A 13,301-nucleotide genomic window follows, 5' to 3' on the forward strand; every position below is an offset into this window, starting at 1 on the left:
CTACTGCAATGCTCTACTTTCCGGCTACCCGGATAAAGCACTAAATAAACTTCAGTTAGTGCTAAATACGGCTGCTAGAATCCTGACTAGAACCAAAAATATTGATCATATTACTCCAGTGCTAGCCTCCCTACGCTGGCTTCCTGTCAAAGCAAGGGCTGATTTCAAGGTTTTACTGCTAACCTACAAAGCATTACATGGGCTTGCTCCTACCTATCTCTCTGATTTGGTCCTGCCGTACATACCTACACGTACGCTACGGTCACAAGACGCAGGCCTCCTAATTGTCCCTAGAATTTCTAAGCAAACAGCTGGAGGCAGGGCTTTCTCCTATAGAGCTCCATTTTTCTGGAACTGTCTGACTACCCATGTGAGAGACGCAAACTTGGTCTCAACCTTTAAGTCTTTACTGAAGACTTATCTCTTCGGTGGGTCATATGATTGAGTGTAGTCTGGCCCAGGAGTGGGAAGGTGAACGGAAAGGCTCTGGAGCAACGAACCGCCCTTGCTGTCTCTGCCTGGCCGGTTCCCCTCTTTCCACTGGGATTATCTGCCTCTAACCCTATTACAGGGGCTGAGTCACTGGCTTACTGGGGCTCTCTCATACCGTCCCTGGAAGGGGTGCGTCACCTGAGTGGGTTGATTCCCTGATGTGGTCATCCTGTCTGGGTTGGCGCCCCCCCCTTGGTTTGTGCCGTGGCGGAGATCTTTATGGGCTATACTCAGCCTTGTCTCTGGATGGTAAGTTGGTGGTTGAAGATATCCCTCTAGTGGTGTTAGGGCTGTGCTTTGGCAAAGTGGGTGGGGTTATATCCTTCCTGTTTGGCCCTGTCCGGGGGTGTCCTCGGATGGGGCCACAGTGTCTCCTGACCCCTCCTGTCTCAGCCTCCAGTATTTATGCTGCAGTAGTTTGTGTCGGGGGGCTGGGGTCAGTTTGTTATATCTGGAGTACTTCTCCTGTCCTATTCGGTGTCCTGTGTGAATTTAAGTGTGCTCTCTCTAATTCTCACTTTCTCTCTTTCTTTCTCTCTCTCGGAGGACCTGAGCCCAAGGACCATGCCCCAGGACTACCTGACATGATGACTCCTTGCTGTCCCCAGTCCACCTGGCCGTGCTGCTGCTCCAGTTTCAACTGTTCTGCCTTATTATTATTCGACCATGCTGGTCATTTATGAACATTTGAACATCTTGGCCATGTTCTGTTATAATCTCCACCCGGCACAGCCAGAAGAGGACTGGCCACCCCACATAGCCTGGTTCCTCTCTAGGTTTCTTCCTAGGTTTTGGCCTTTCTAGGGAGTTTTTCCTAGCCACCGTGCTTCTACGCCTGCATTGCTTGCTGTTTGGGGTTTTAGGCTCGGTTTCTGTACAGCACTTTGAGATATCAGCTGATGTATGAAGGGCTATATAAATACATTTGATTTGATTTGATTTTGATTTAAACTGCAATATGTTTAAAAATACATCTATGATACAGTTCCCAGGAAAGAGCAGCCTCCTGTGAACGTGACAGACACACTAACGGTTAAAATGTATGAATACTCTATCTACCCCATGTCTCGTTGCATCACTTGTGTTAAATAGGCTCCCTATCATTGAGTCAGAAGGAGAGGTATCGGTATCCTCAGTTTTGATCCTGGATAAAGAGTAGCCTAAAGAAATGGTAACAGAGCCCTTGTTAAAGCTGCAATATGTAACGTTTTGAGTGACCTGACCAAATAGTTATAGATCTGTCAATCTCATTGAACGCAAGTCTAAGAAGTGGTAGATATGTTCTATTTGCATTTTTTTTTCACCACTTAGGAGAGTCCAAGTTATTGTCTCTTCTTCACAGCTATTGTGTGTCAGAAAAAAGGTAATTATGTTAGATAAAGTGAGAATAAAATTAAGATTAAACGATTACGGGCAAGATTAAACAACGTCAAAAACCCATTCGTGTTTAAACCCATCCGACCTGAAAGGTTATAGGTGAGTTGAGTCGATTGTAGATAAAGAGTTGAGCCGACTGTAAATAAAGAGTTGAGTCGACTGTAAATAAGAGTTGAGCCGACTGTAAATAAAGAGTTGAGCCGACTGTAAATAAAGAGTTGAGCCGACTGTAAATAAAGAGTTGAGCCGACTATGAATAAAGAGTTGAGTCAACTATAAATAAAGAGTTGAGCTGACTGTAAATAAAGAGTTGAGGTGATTGTAAATAAAGAGTTGAGCTGACTGTAAATAAAGAGTTGAGCTGACTGTAAATAAAGAGTTGAGTCAACTGTAAATAAGAGTTGAGTCGACTGTAAATAAGAGTTGAGTCAACTGTAAATAAAGAGTTGAGTCGACTGTAAATAAGAGTTGAGTCGACTGTAAATAAAGAGTTGAGTCGACTGTAAGCAAAGAGTTGAGTCGACTGTAAGCAAAGAGTTGAGTCGACTGTAAGTAAAGAGTTGAGTCGACTGTAAATAAAGAGTTGAGTCGACTGTAAATAAAGAGTTGAGTCGACTGTAAGCAAAGAGTTGAGTCGACTGTAAGTAAAGAGTTTAGTCGATTGTAAATAAAGAGTTGAGCCGACTGTAAATAAGAGTTGAGTCGACTGTAAATAAGAGTTGAGTCGACTGTAAATAAAGAGTTGAGTCGACTGTAAATAAAGAGTTGAGTCAACTGTAAATAAGAGTTGAGTCGACTGTAGGTAAAGAGTTGAGTCGACTGTAAGTAAAGAGTTGAGTCGACTGTAAGTAAAGAGTTGAGTCGACTGTAAATAAAGAGTTGAGTCAACTGTAAATAAGAGTTGAGTCGACTGTAAGTAAAGAGTTGAGTCGACTGTAAATAAAGAGTTGAGTCGACTGTAAATAAAGAGTTGACTCAACTGTAAATAAGAGTTGCGTCGACTGTAAGTAAAGAGTTGAGTCGACTGTAAATAAAGAGTTGAGTCGACTGTAAATAAAGAGTTGAGTCAACTGTAAATAAAGAGTTGAGTCGACTGTAAATAAAGAGTTGAGTCGACTGTAAATAACAGTTGAGTCGACTGTAAATAAGAGTTGAGTCGACTGTAAATAAAGAGTTGAGTCGACTGTAAATAAGAGTTGAGTCGACTGTAAATAAAGAGTTGAGTCGACTGTAAATAAAGAGTTGAGTCGACTCTGAATAAAGAGTTGAGTCGACTGTAAATAAAGAGTTGAGCCGACTGTAAATAAAGAGTTGAGTCGACTGTAAATAAAGAGTTGAGTCAACTCTGAATAAAGAGTTGAGTCAACTATAAATAAAGAGTTGAGTCGACTGTAAATAAAGAGTTGAGTCGACTCTGAATAAAGAGTTGAGCCGACTGTAAATAAAGAGTTGAGTCGACTGTAAATAAAGAGTTGAGTCGACTCTGAATAAAGAGTTGAGCCGACTGTAAATAAAGAGTTGAGCCGACTGTAAATAAAGAGTTGAGTCGACTCTGAATAAAGAGTTGGGCTAACTGTGAAGAAAATAAAAGTTGAGGCGACAGAACAAATGTGAAAGCATGAGATAAACAATGTGGCCTTGATCGTCTACGGTTGAACTTTAGAGTTCCTAACACTGAGGCCCAGAGTCCCAAGAGGAACCTTCTAGTGCCGCATCGCCTTTCAACATCTGTGGCAGTGGGGGAGGCATAGTGGGAGGTTAGGGGGGTAAACTTCTGGCACATGAAAACACAGTCTCAATATTAGGAAGGTGTTCCTAATGTGTTGTACACTCAGTGAAATAGGTTTTTAAAGGGTAAAGACAGGCAAGAGACTAACAAGGAATGTGTCTGTCTCTTCTGCAGACCAAGGCACCCCCCCCCTGGCATCATCAGGCTCATTGTTTGGTTTAAAATGTTACTGTTAATGAACAAATCTACCAAATCCATCATCTGTCTCAGTGAGTTAATGTACATGGACAGAATATATATATACAGTTTAAGTCAGAAGTTTACATACTCCTTAGCCAAATACATTTTAACTCAGTTTTTCACAATTCCTGACATTTAATCCTAGCAAAAATGCCCTGTATTAGGTCAGTTAGAGTCACCACTGTATTTAAAGAATATTATATGTCACAATAATAGTAGAGATAATTATTTATTCCAGTTTTTATTTCTTTCATCACATTCCCAGTGGGTTAGAAGTTTACATACACTCAATTAGTATTTTGGTAGCATTGCCTTTAAATTGTTTAACTTGGGTCAACTGTATCAGGTAGCTTTCCACAAGCTTACCACAATAAGTTGGATGAACTGTGGCCCATTCCTCCTGACAGAGCTGGTGTAACTGAGTCAGGTTTGTAGGCCTCCTTGCTCGCACATGCTTTTGCAGTGCTGCCCAAACATTTTCTATAGGATTGAGGTCAGGGCTTTGTGATGGCCACTCCAATACCTTGACTTTGTTGTCCTTAAGCCATTTTGCCACAACTTTGCTTGTAAGTATGTTTGGGGTCATTGTCCATTTGGAAGACCCATTGGCGACTAAGCTTTAACTTCCTGACTGATGTCTTGAGATGTTGCTTCAATATATCCACATCATTTTCCTGCCTCATGATGGCATCTATTTTGTGAACTATAGTTTGTTAACAAGAAATTTGTGGAGTGGTTGAAAAACAAGTTTTAATGATTCCAACCTAAGTGTATGTAAACTTCCGACTTCAACTGTATATATATATAAAAGTAGATGTGGGCCCTGGCAGTTTATTTGGGGACATTTTTCATTAAAACATGTCTGTAAGCAGGTGGAGTGTCAAATATCAACTTTGGTTGTTCAGGATATACAGCTGACCTGAGATGAAACAGTTGTCCCCCGAGACTAACAGCCAACTCTGAAAATGTTGAAGTTGTACTTTTTATGCTGGGTATCGAGCCTCTATGACAGTCACACATTTACATTACAGAGGAACTGAACTCACCACAATTCTCTATGAGAGGTTTACACATACTGATGTCACAGCAATGTTATCAACATACCAAGACAGAGTGGGACTGGGTAGTTCCATCTCCGGACTGGTCCTGGCATACAGGTTATATGGGCATTACCCTGGTGAAGAAAAATAGGTATTAATTAACAAGCATTATGTTGTTATGTTGCACATTCCCTAGTAATCCATGCTTTGGAACATTAGAACACCAAACAACATTTAAAATGGCTACTAAGATGAACAGACAGAGATACTAGATCAAATGGACAGAGATAGATATAGATATGGAGAAGAAAACAATATATATAGATAGAGATATGGATAAAATATAGAGATATAGATAGAGGTATGGTTAAAATATAGAGATATAGATAGAGATATGGATAAAATACAGATACAGATAGCGATATGGATAAAATATAGAGATATAGATAGAGGTATGTATAAAATATAGAGATATAGACAGAGGTATGGATAAAATATAGAGATATAGATAGATAGAGGTATGTATAAAATATAGAGATATAGATAGATAGAGGTATGTATAAAATATAGAGATATAGATAGAGGTATGTATAAAATATAGAGATATAGATAGATAGAGGTATGTATGAAATATAGAGATATAGATAGAGGTATGGAGTAAAACAAAACTTGATATAGAGATGCATTTATTTATTTTATATAACCTTTATTTAAACAGGGAGTCACATTGAGATAATCATCTACTTTACAAGAGCCCTGTATACATTACAATAATATCAGCTTCACAAAACACACATATATGTTTATAAAACAATAGAATTCAGCACACAATAACAAAATAAACATATTTAATAAAAGCAACCACATTCAACTACATAAAGGTCCTCAATGTCACGGCTGTTGAAAGGAGAGGACCAAGGTGCAGCGTGGTGAGCGTACATTTCCGTTTATTAATCAAAATGACGCCGAACAAAACAAATAACACGACAAAAACAAACCGTGAAGCTCAAAGGCTATGTGCCCGAAACAAAATCAACTTCCCACAAAGAAAGGAGGGAAAAAGGGCTACCTAAGTATGGTCCCAATCAGAGACAACGCTAGACAGCTGTCCCTGATTGAGAACCATACCCGGCCAAAACATAGAAACACCAAATCATAGAAAACGAAACATAGAATGCCCACCCCAAATCACACCCTGACCAAACCAAACAGAGACATTAAAAGGCTCTCTACGGTCAGGGTGTGACACTCAATCAATCATGGAAACTGCCTGAGTGGCACCAGCACATGTAACTGCAGTGAACTCTGCAGATTGTTCCACACTAGAGGCAAACATTTTTTTTAAACGGAGACCTTCCCAAATATGTGGAGAATGAAGGGATCTCTAGTGTTATCCATTCATGAGAATGGGTTTTAATTAATGAAGATAAAGATGGAGAGAATGATATCTTTCCTGCAGAGAGAATGATCTCTTACCTGCAAAGAGAATGATATCTTACCTGCAAAGAGAATGATATCTTACCTGCAGAGAGAAAGATCTCTTACCTGCAGAGAGAAAGATCTCTTACCTGCAGGCAGAAAGATATCTTACCTGCAGAGAGAATGATCTCTTACCTGCAGAGAGAATGATCTCTTACCTGTAGAGAAAATGATCTCTTACCTGCAGAGAGAATGATCTCTTACCTGCAGAGAGAATGATCTCATACCTGCAGAGAGAATGATCTCTTACATGCAGAGAAAATGATCTCTTATGTGCAGAGAATATGATGCAGAGAGAATGATATCTTACCTGCAGAGAGAATGATGCAGAGAGTATGATATCTTACCTGCAGAGAGAATGAACTCTTACCTGCAGAGAGAATGATCTCTTACCTGCAGAGAGAATGATCTCTTACCTGCATAGAGAACAATCTCTTACCTGCAGAGAGTAGCCTGGTTCACACTGGAACAGCACCACGTCTCCAACCATGAAGCGCTCTCCAACCCTGATGCCATAGTTGGGGGTCTGTGGCTCTGGACAGGACTCCAGACCTATGGCTGTGGAGAATAGGAAAAGAGAATTTAAACAAGTCAGTTGTTATCACAATGTGGCACACACACACACACACACACACACACACACACACACACACACACACACATCATAAAGCCATCTAATGACAGATCACCTGTGTACTCCAGATGGAAGCCAGCAGCAGACACACTGATGTCTGAACTGAAACTCAGGTACAGGTTGTTGGATGTGCTGTTGAGCAACTGAGGGATGGTGGTGCCTTGGAAGACAGAGAGAGAGAGAGAGAACATAAGACAAGAGTTCTCAATTATCCTGTTGTCCTTCCATAAATACACATTTTCCCACAAAGAGAAATCATTGTGGGAAATCAATGGATTAGTGGTTGAAGGGCACACAGTATGAACAGGTGGTTGATTTGTGAATGATCCTTTTGCTTGTGTTTCATACCCTTCAGACAATACCCTCCATGGTAATGTGCTGGACATGGACATGAAACGCCAAAAATGCTAATATCAGGCATATTGAGTTCATTTAGTTTTGGATTTTTGTGCATTGTTGTGTATTGTTTGATACTAGTGCACAGTTGGAGCTAGGAACACAAGCATTTCACTACACCAGCAATAACATCTGATAAATATGTGTATGTGACCAATAACATCTGATAAATATGTGTATGTGACCAATAACATCTGATAAATATGTGTATGTGACCAATAACATCTGATAAATATGTGTATGTGACCAATAACATCTGATAAATATGTGTATGTGACCAATAACATCTGCTAAATATGTGTATGTGACCAATAACATCTGATAAATATGTGTATGTGACCAATAACATCTGCTAAATATGTGTATGTGACCAATAAAATGTGATTTGATTTTGATTTGACAGAATAAGTAAACCATATGCCATGGGGGGGGGGGGGGTGCACTATATAAACAGTAGCAACTCTTACATGAAGGTATAAACAGACGTCTCCTCAGGTAGTTACAGCACTTGGACAGCTGTAATTATGACAGATACTGTGTCTCTGCTCCCGCCTCCATTCTCCTAAGTGTCCTCCTGATACCGAGCTCATTCCCTCTCTAACACCCTATTGTTCCAACCTTTGTATAAGTGTTGGAACAAGTCAGCATCTATATCTATATGAACCGGCTGAGAACTCCACAGTGTGGTGTGGCCCTGTCATTCAAGCCTTAGCAGGGGACTCAGATACCCAGTGGAACTTCCTAATTACTGTCCACCCCTACAACCCCCGTACACCCACCTCCCCCTCTCTATCCCCCATGGAGCCTGCGTTGACCCGCTGGGCCTCAGTGACAGACATGCTAACGAGGCCAGAGCACGGCCTATGCTGGGGCCCTGTAGATGCTCATCAGCCAGGGTATTGTTTACTACAAACCGGCTACAGAAATCAGCGGGGAAGAGCTCCCTTGACAGGCCTGGCAGTAATTGATCTGTAGAACACAGCCAGGGGAGACACATTGAACCACATGTGTTCCGACTGCTAGAATTATATGATCGTAGGTCGTGGACACAGGAAGGTGTTCGTTGTGAGGGAAAATAACTTATGAAATCGTGGAGGGGACCGTGGATCTGTCTCCCTCCGTTAGTACATTCATCACACATGATATCTCAGACAGCACTGACCTGATTTTGACAAAACTTGGGTAAATTATGTGTCTTGCCATAGAGACCCGGCATATACAAAACGACACTGATTGGCCCATGTCAGGAGTTATAATAATGAACTGAAATGTGTTAGTAACAGGCACTGCATCATTCGTGGGGGAATACATGTTTACTGTTGCTCGTTTTCTAACAGTACATTATTATAATGATCTTGGAACGGGATTTCCGTGTTATGAGATTATAGCTAGCTGGAACATGTTTCCATGAAACATAGTTGATGACCAAATTAGGATGACGTAACAGATATTATCACAAAATAAGTGAAGGCACCACAAGTGGTTGATTATTGATCCAGGAGCTAAAGATTACCTGAGTAGCTGCCCAGTCTTGGAGCGTGGTTGTCACCTCCGTCATAGAAGTCCAGAGAGTCCCAGTTGTGTTCGGAAGCAAAGCTCACCACCTGGATCTGAGGCAAGGAGTTAGGACTCAGACCTTTTTCACACTACTGAACCGACCCAAACTGTACTCACTAATGCCTGATTCACACAGTACTATACAGGCTTGCATGGTCCTTTCCAGCATTGTTTTCAGCAGGCCAGCGCAGTACAGTACAGTACAGTACGGCTCAGCTCGGTTCGGCTCAGTTGTGTGAGACAGAGAAAGATAACTGCCATGCAGAAACAGACAATTCGTCACCACTTGAAAACCTTTGAAATACTCCAACTTAGTAAATGAACACTGTAGTACTGTAGATAATATTCAATGGAAAGAGAAAGATGAGACTTCAGGTCCAAAACACAGTGCCCACTTACAGTAAACATAATAATAATTATTAATAAATAAATAATTATTAAGCTATTAGGTATTCCCTTTATTCAAGTTTAACTTCTGGTACTGCATGGTGATACTCTGAAATCACAAACATATCCTTCAAGGACAGAACAGGCTCTCTTACTTGGATACCAGCGCCCTCGGGCACCGAAATCTTCCAGACGCAGTTCTGATTATTGTCATACGGCTCAGGGTAACCAGGGGACAGTATGGTCCCTCTGCGTGCCGTCAGGATCCCTCCACACGGCACTAAGGGGACAAAGTCAAGCAGAGAGGGGACATACGTTAACACAGCCACATGTATGTCCTAATATTTTTTTGATTTTTTCTGCTTTATTTAACTAAGCAGTTAAGAACAAATTCTTATTTTCAATGACGGCCTAGGAACAGTGGGTTAACTGCCTGTTCAGGGGCAGAATGACAGATTTGTACCTTGTCAGCTCGGGAGTTTGAACTTGCAACCTTCCGGTTACTAGTCCAACGCTCTAACCACTAGGCTATGTACAGGTGTCTGCACTTTTACAGTTTTCACGTTGTTATTATTCAGATTCAGCACTGCTAATCTGAGCCACTTTCTGAATACGGGCCCTGGTTCCCTCAGTATCGACGGGTTAGATGACAAGAAAATTATGCTTCAATGGGGCAGAAGGTTGTGTGTTGTTGTGAGTCTGGATGGCCAGACATCTAGCACCAGGGACAAGAAGTTTCCATGTGGTGGAATCGTAGGTGGCTCGTTTCAGCTAGCTTAATTTTGTTCTTGATACCATGTCTTGTTTCGAGGTGTTTTGACTGGTCACGTCTATGCTAACATGTCAAAAATGTGCTAACTAGCGAACCAACAACTGTAACAATGTATTGGAGAGACAACAAGTGCAAATGTATTGGAGACAAAATGTAGTTTACATGTTGTCAATAATCTGAGCCAAACCTGTCTGTTTAGCCCCATTGGTTTTGTAGCTAAACAACCAATCTGTCTGCAGACAGAGACGTCACTATAGATGTCTGACTTAATCGTGAAGCTTCAGTGAAGCTTCAGTGAGGCCTCAGCAAATAGAAGATAGAAAATAGAAGATCATTTGACTTACACAGACTAAAAGCCATGTTGGACAATGTTGGACAATGTTGGACAAGTAACGGTTAATCACATCTTGGATAAAGACATTCTTTGCAGTGACAGACAGTGATTATAGAACGAGTAAGCAGTGGTAAAATAATGTAATACCTCACGTTGACCAATCGGAAACGTCCAAGTTTCAACGCTTATTGTCTTCGAGGCATACCTGTTCATTCTTATCAGCCTCATACACACATCCATGTGTCTATGATTCAATTAAACTTTATTTAAAAAGGGACAATGAGGCATATAAACGTCTGCCTCTGCGGTGAAAGACGTGACATTATAACCGTTTCTCCCAAGAGAGAGAGGCTAGGTTAAGCAATTTCCCCGTTTGCTGAAGACCTGCCAAGTATTGTCTTCACAACTGCGAGAGGAGGGAGAGAGGTGGGAAAGTAGAGAGCTGTCAATAGCACAAGCTGGTATCTAATGCTGCCAGAACAGTTTTTTTCTCCCCTGATCAGATGCTCAGATCCGATGATGATGCTATCTGTGAAGGATAACAGTATATACTAGAGGTCAGCACCAATCACCTTGTTTAAATAACTAAGAGAAGACTGGGACACACTGATGGCTGTCTAATATGGCAGCAGAAATGTCTGACAGATCTGAGAGAGAGAGAGCGAGGGAGAGAGAGGAAGGAGAGAGAGAGCGAGGGGGAGGGAGAGATGGAGAAAGGAAGAGAGAGCGAGACATTGAGAGAGGGGAGAGAGAGAGAGAGAGATGTTGAGAGAGAGGGGGGAGAGAGCAATATATCTGTGTCAGAAGATTAAATTATTCAACAAACTCACTTCAGAGCAATTTCAACTCATCCATATTTTACAGATGATATATAAAATGCAGCCATAGTGCTCAGGTAATCACGGAGAAAATCCTACGGCCCGTATCCGTCCCACTGGAAAACACGAATGGAAAACAGAAAAAGAAAAAGCCCAGGAAGCCGTGTTCTACAGTGGGCCAAAGAGGCAGCATAGAGAAAGCAAGTCATTCAGAAATATGGCCTTGTCAACTCCGCGCTCCCTTATGAATTGATAAGTGGCCCTTCACCTCCACATAGCTAGATACTGGCCCTTCATTCAAAGACTCCTAGATACTGGCCCTTCATTCAAAGACAGCTAGCTAGGGGCCCTTCATTCAAAGACAGCTAGATAGGGGCCCTTCATATCAAGGGGTAATATCAGGCTACAGCTCTGGTCAAATCCTGTTTACAAACTACTGTACTCTGTGTCTCCCTCCTTTGCTTTGGGGCAGGGCTTTGGATGGGTTTGACAGAAAATAACACCATGTCATTCTGTCTCTGCCAGTTAGGAGCAGGGAGCTAGCACAGATTAGATGCACTTTACTAGCCTCCCATCAGACAGGCATGCACTCTGCCCACCCCACCATGGACACAAAAAAAAAAACGGAGAAAAACTCCCTGTGTTATTAAATGTAGCTTGATATGAAAGTCACTCTGGCTGAAAACCAGAACCTTGAATATTGGTGTGTGATCCGCAGAGAAAAAGGCAAACATCACTTTAAGAGAGAAAAGGCAGGCATTGGAAGATCATTACAATTTAGAGGCTATTTTCTGAGCTGTTTAGACGTAATGAATAGACTGCAGCTCTGCTGACAATTAGTAATAATTGTAACCAGAAACTGTGCAGAGCACTCGTCGGGAAAGAGAGTGAGAGAGTCATCTCTCGCTTTAACTCTGCACTCTCATCAGAGACACTCTCTCCTCTCTTTCTCTCTCTCCACCCTCTCTCCTCTCTTTCTCTCTCTCTACCATCTCTCCTCTCTTTCTCTCTCTCTACCCTCTCTCCTCTCTTTCTCTCTCTCTACCCTCTCTCCTCTCTTTCTCTCTCTCTACCCTCTCTCCTCTCTTTCTCTCTCTCTACCCTCTCTCCTCTCTTTCTCTCTCTCTACCCTCTCTCCTCTCTTCCTCTCTCTCTACCCTCTCTCCTCTCTTCCTCTCTCTCTACCATCTCTCCTCTCTTTCTCTCTCTCCACCCTCTCTCCTCTCTCTCTCTCTACCCTCTCTCCTCTCTCTCTCTCTCTCTACCCTCTCTCCTCTCTTTCTCTCTCTCTACCATCTCTCCTCTCTTCCTCTCTCTCTACCCTCTCTCCTCTCTTTCTCTCTCCCTACCCTCTCTCCTCTCTTTCTCTCTCTCTACTCTCTCTCCTCTCTTTCTCTCTCCCTACCCTCTCTCCTCTCTTTCTCTCTCTACCCTCTCTCCTCTCTTTCTCTCTCTCTACCCTCTCTCCTCTCTTTCTCTCTCTCTACCCTCTCTCCTCTCTTCCTCTCTCTCTACCCTCTCTCCTCTCTCCTCTCTCCTCTCTCTACCATCTCTCCTCTCTCCTCTCTCTCTACCCTCTCTCCTCTCTCCTCTCTCTCTACCCTCTCTCCTCTCTCCTCTCTCTCTCTCTACCCTCTCTCCTCTCTCTCTCTCTCTACCCTCTCTCCTCTCTTCCTCTCTCTCTACCCTCTCTCCTCTCTTTCTCTCTCTCTACCCTCTCTCCTCTCTTTCTCTCTCTCTACCCTCTCTCCTCTCTCTCTCTCTCTCTCTCTACCCTCTCTCCTCTCTTTCTCTCTCTCTACCCTCTCTCCTCTCTTTCTCTCTCTCTACCCTCTCTCCTCTCTTTCTCTCTCCCTACCCTCTCTCCTCTCTTTCTCTCTCTCTACCCTCTCTCCTCTCTTTCTCTCTCCCTACCCTCTCTCCTCTCTTTCTCTCTCTCTACCCTCTCTCCTCTCTTTCTCTCTCTCTACCCTCTCTCCTCTCTTTCTCTCTCTCTACCCTCTCTCCTCTCTTCCTCTCTCTCTACCCTCTCTCCTCTCTCCTCTC

The 13,301-nt window shown here is 42.3% G+C and overlaps 1 protein-coding gene across 1 annotated transcript in view; it reads right to left on the minus strand.

The window, feature by feature from the left end:
• Positions 1-13,301, minus strand: part of csmd3b (CUB and Sushi multiple domains 3b) — an 826,488-nt gene that overhangs the window by 148,899 nt on the left and 664,288 nt on the right. The window contains exons 35-39 of the mRNA XM_036953488.1: positions 9,487-9,611; positions 8,901-8,997; positions 7,047-7,151; positions 6,797-6,915; positions 4,943-5,012 (exon numbers count right to left, since the gene is read on the minus strand). Coding sequence (XP_036809383.1) covers positions 4,943-5,012; positions 6,797-6,915; positions 7,047-7,151; positions 8,901-8,997; positions 9,487-9,611 — 516 coding nt within the window. The remainder of the gene's footprint in view (positions 1-4,942; positions 5,013-6,796; positions 6,916-7,046; positions 7,152-8,900; positions 8,998-9,486; positions 9,612-13,301) is intronic.

The sequence above is a fragment of the Oncorhynchus mykiss genome, chromosome 18, assembly GCF_013265735.2.
Source record: "Oncorhynchus mykiss isolate Arlee chromosome 18, USDA_OmykA_1.1, whole genome shotgun sequence".
Lineage (NCBI taxonomy): Eukaryota > Metazoa > Chordata > Actinopteri > Salmoniformes > Salmonidae > Oncorhynchus > Oncorhynchus mykiss.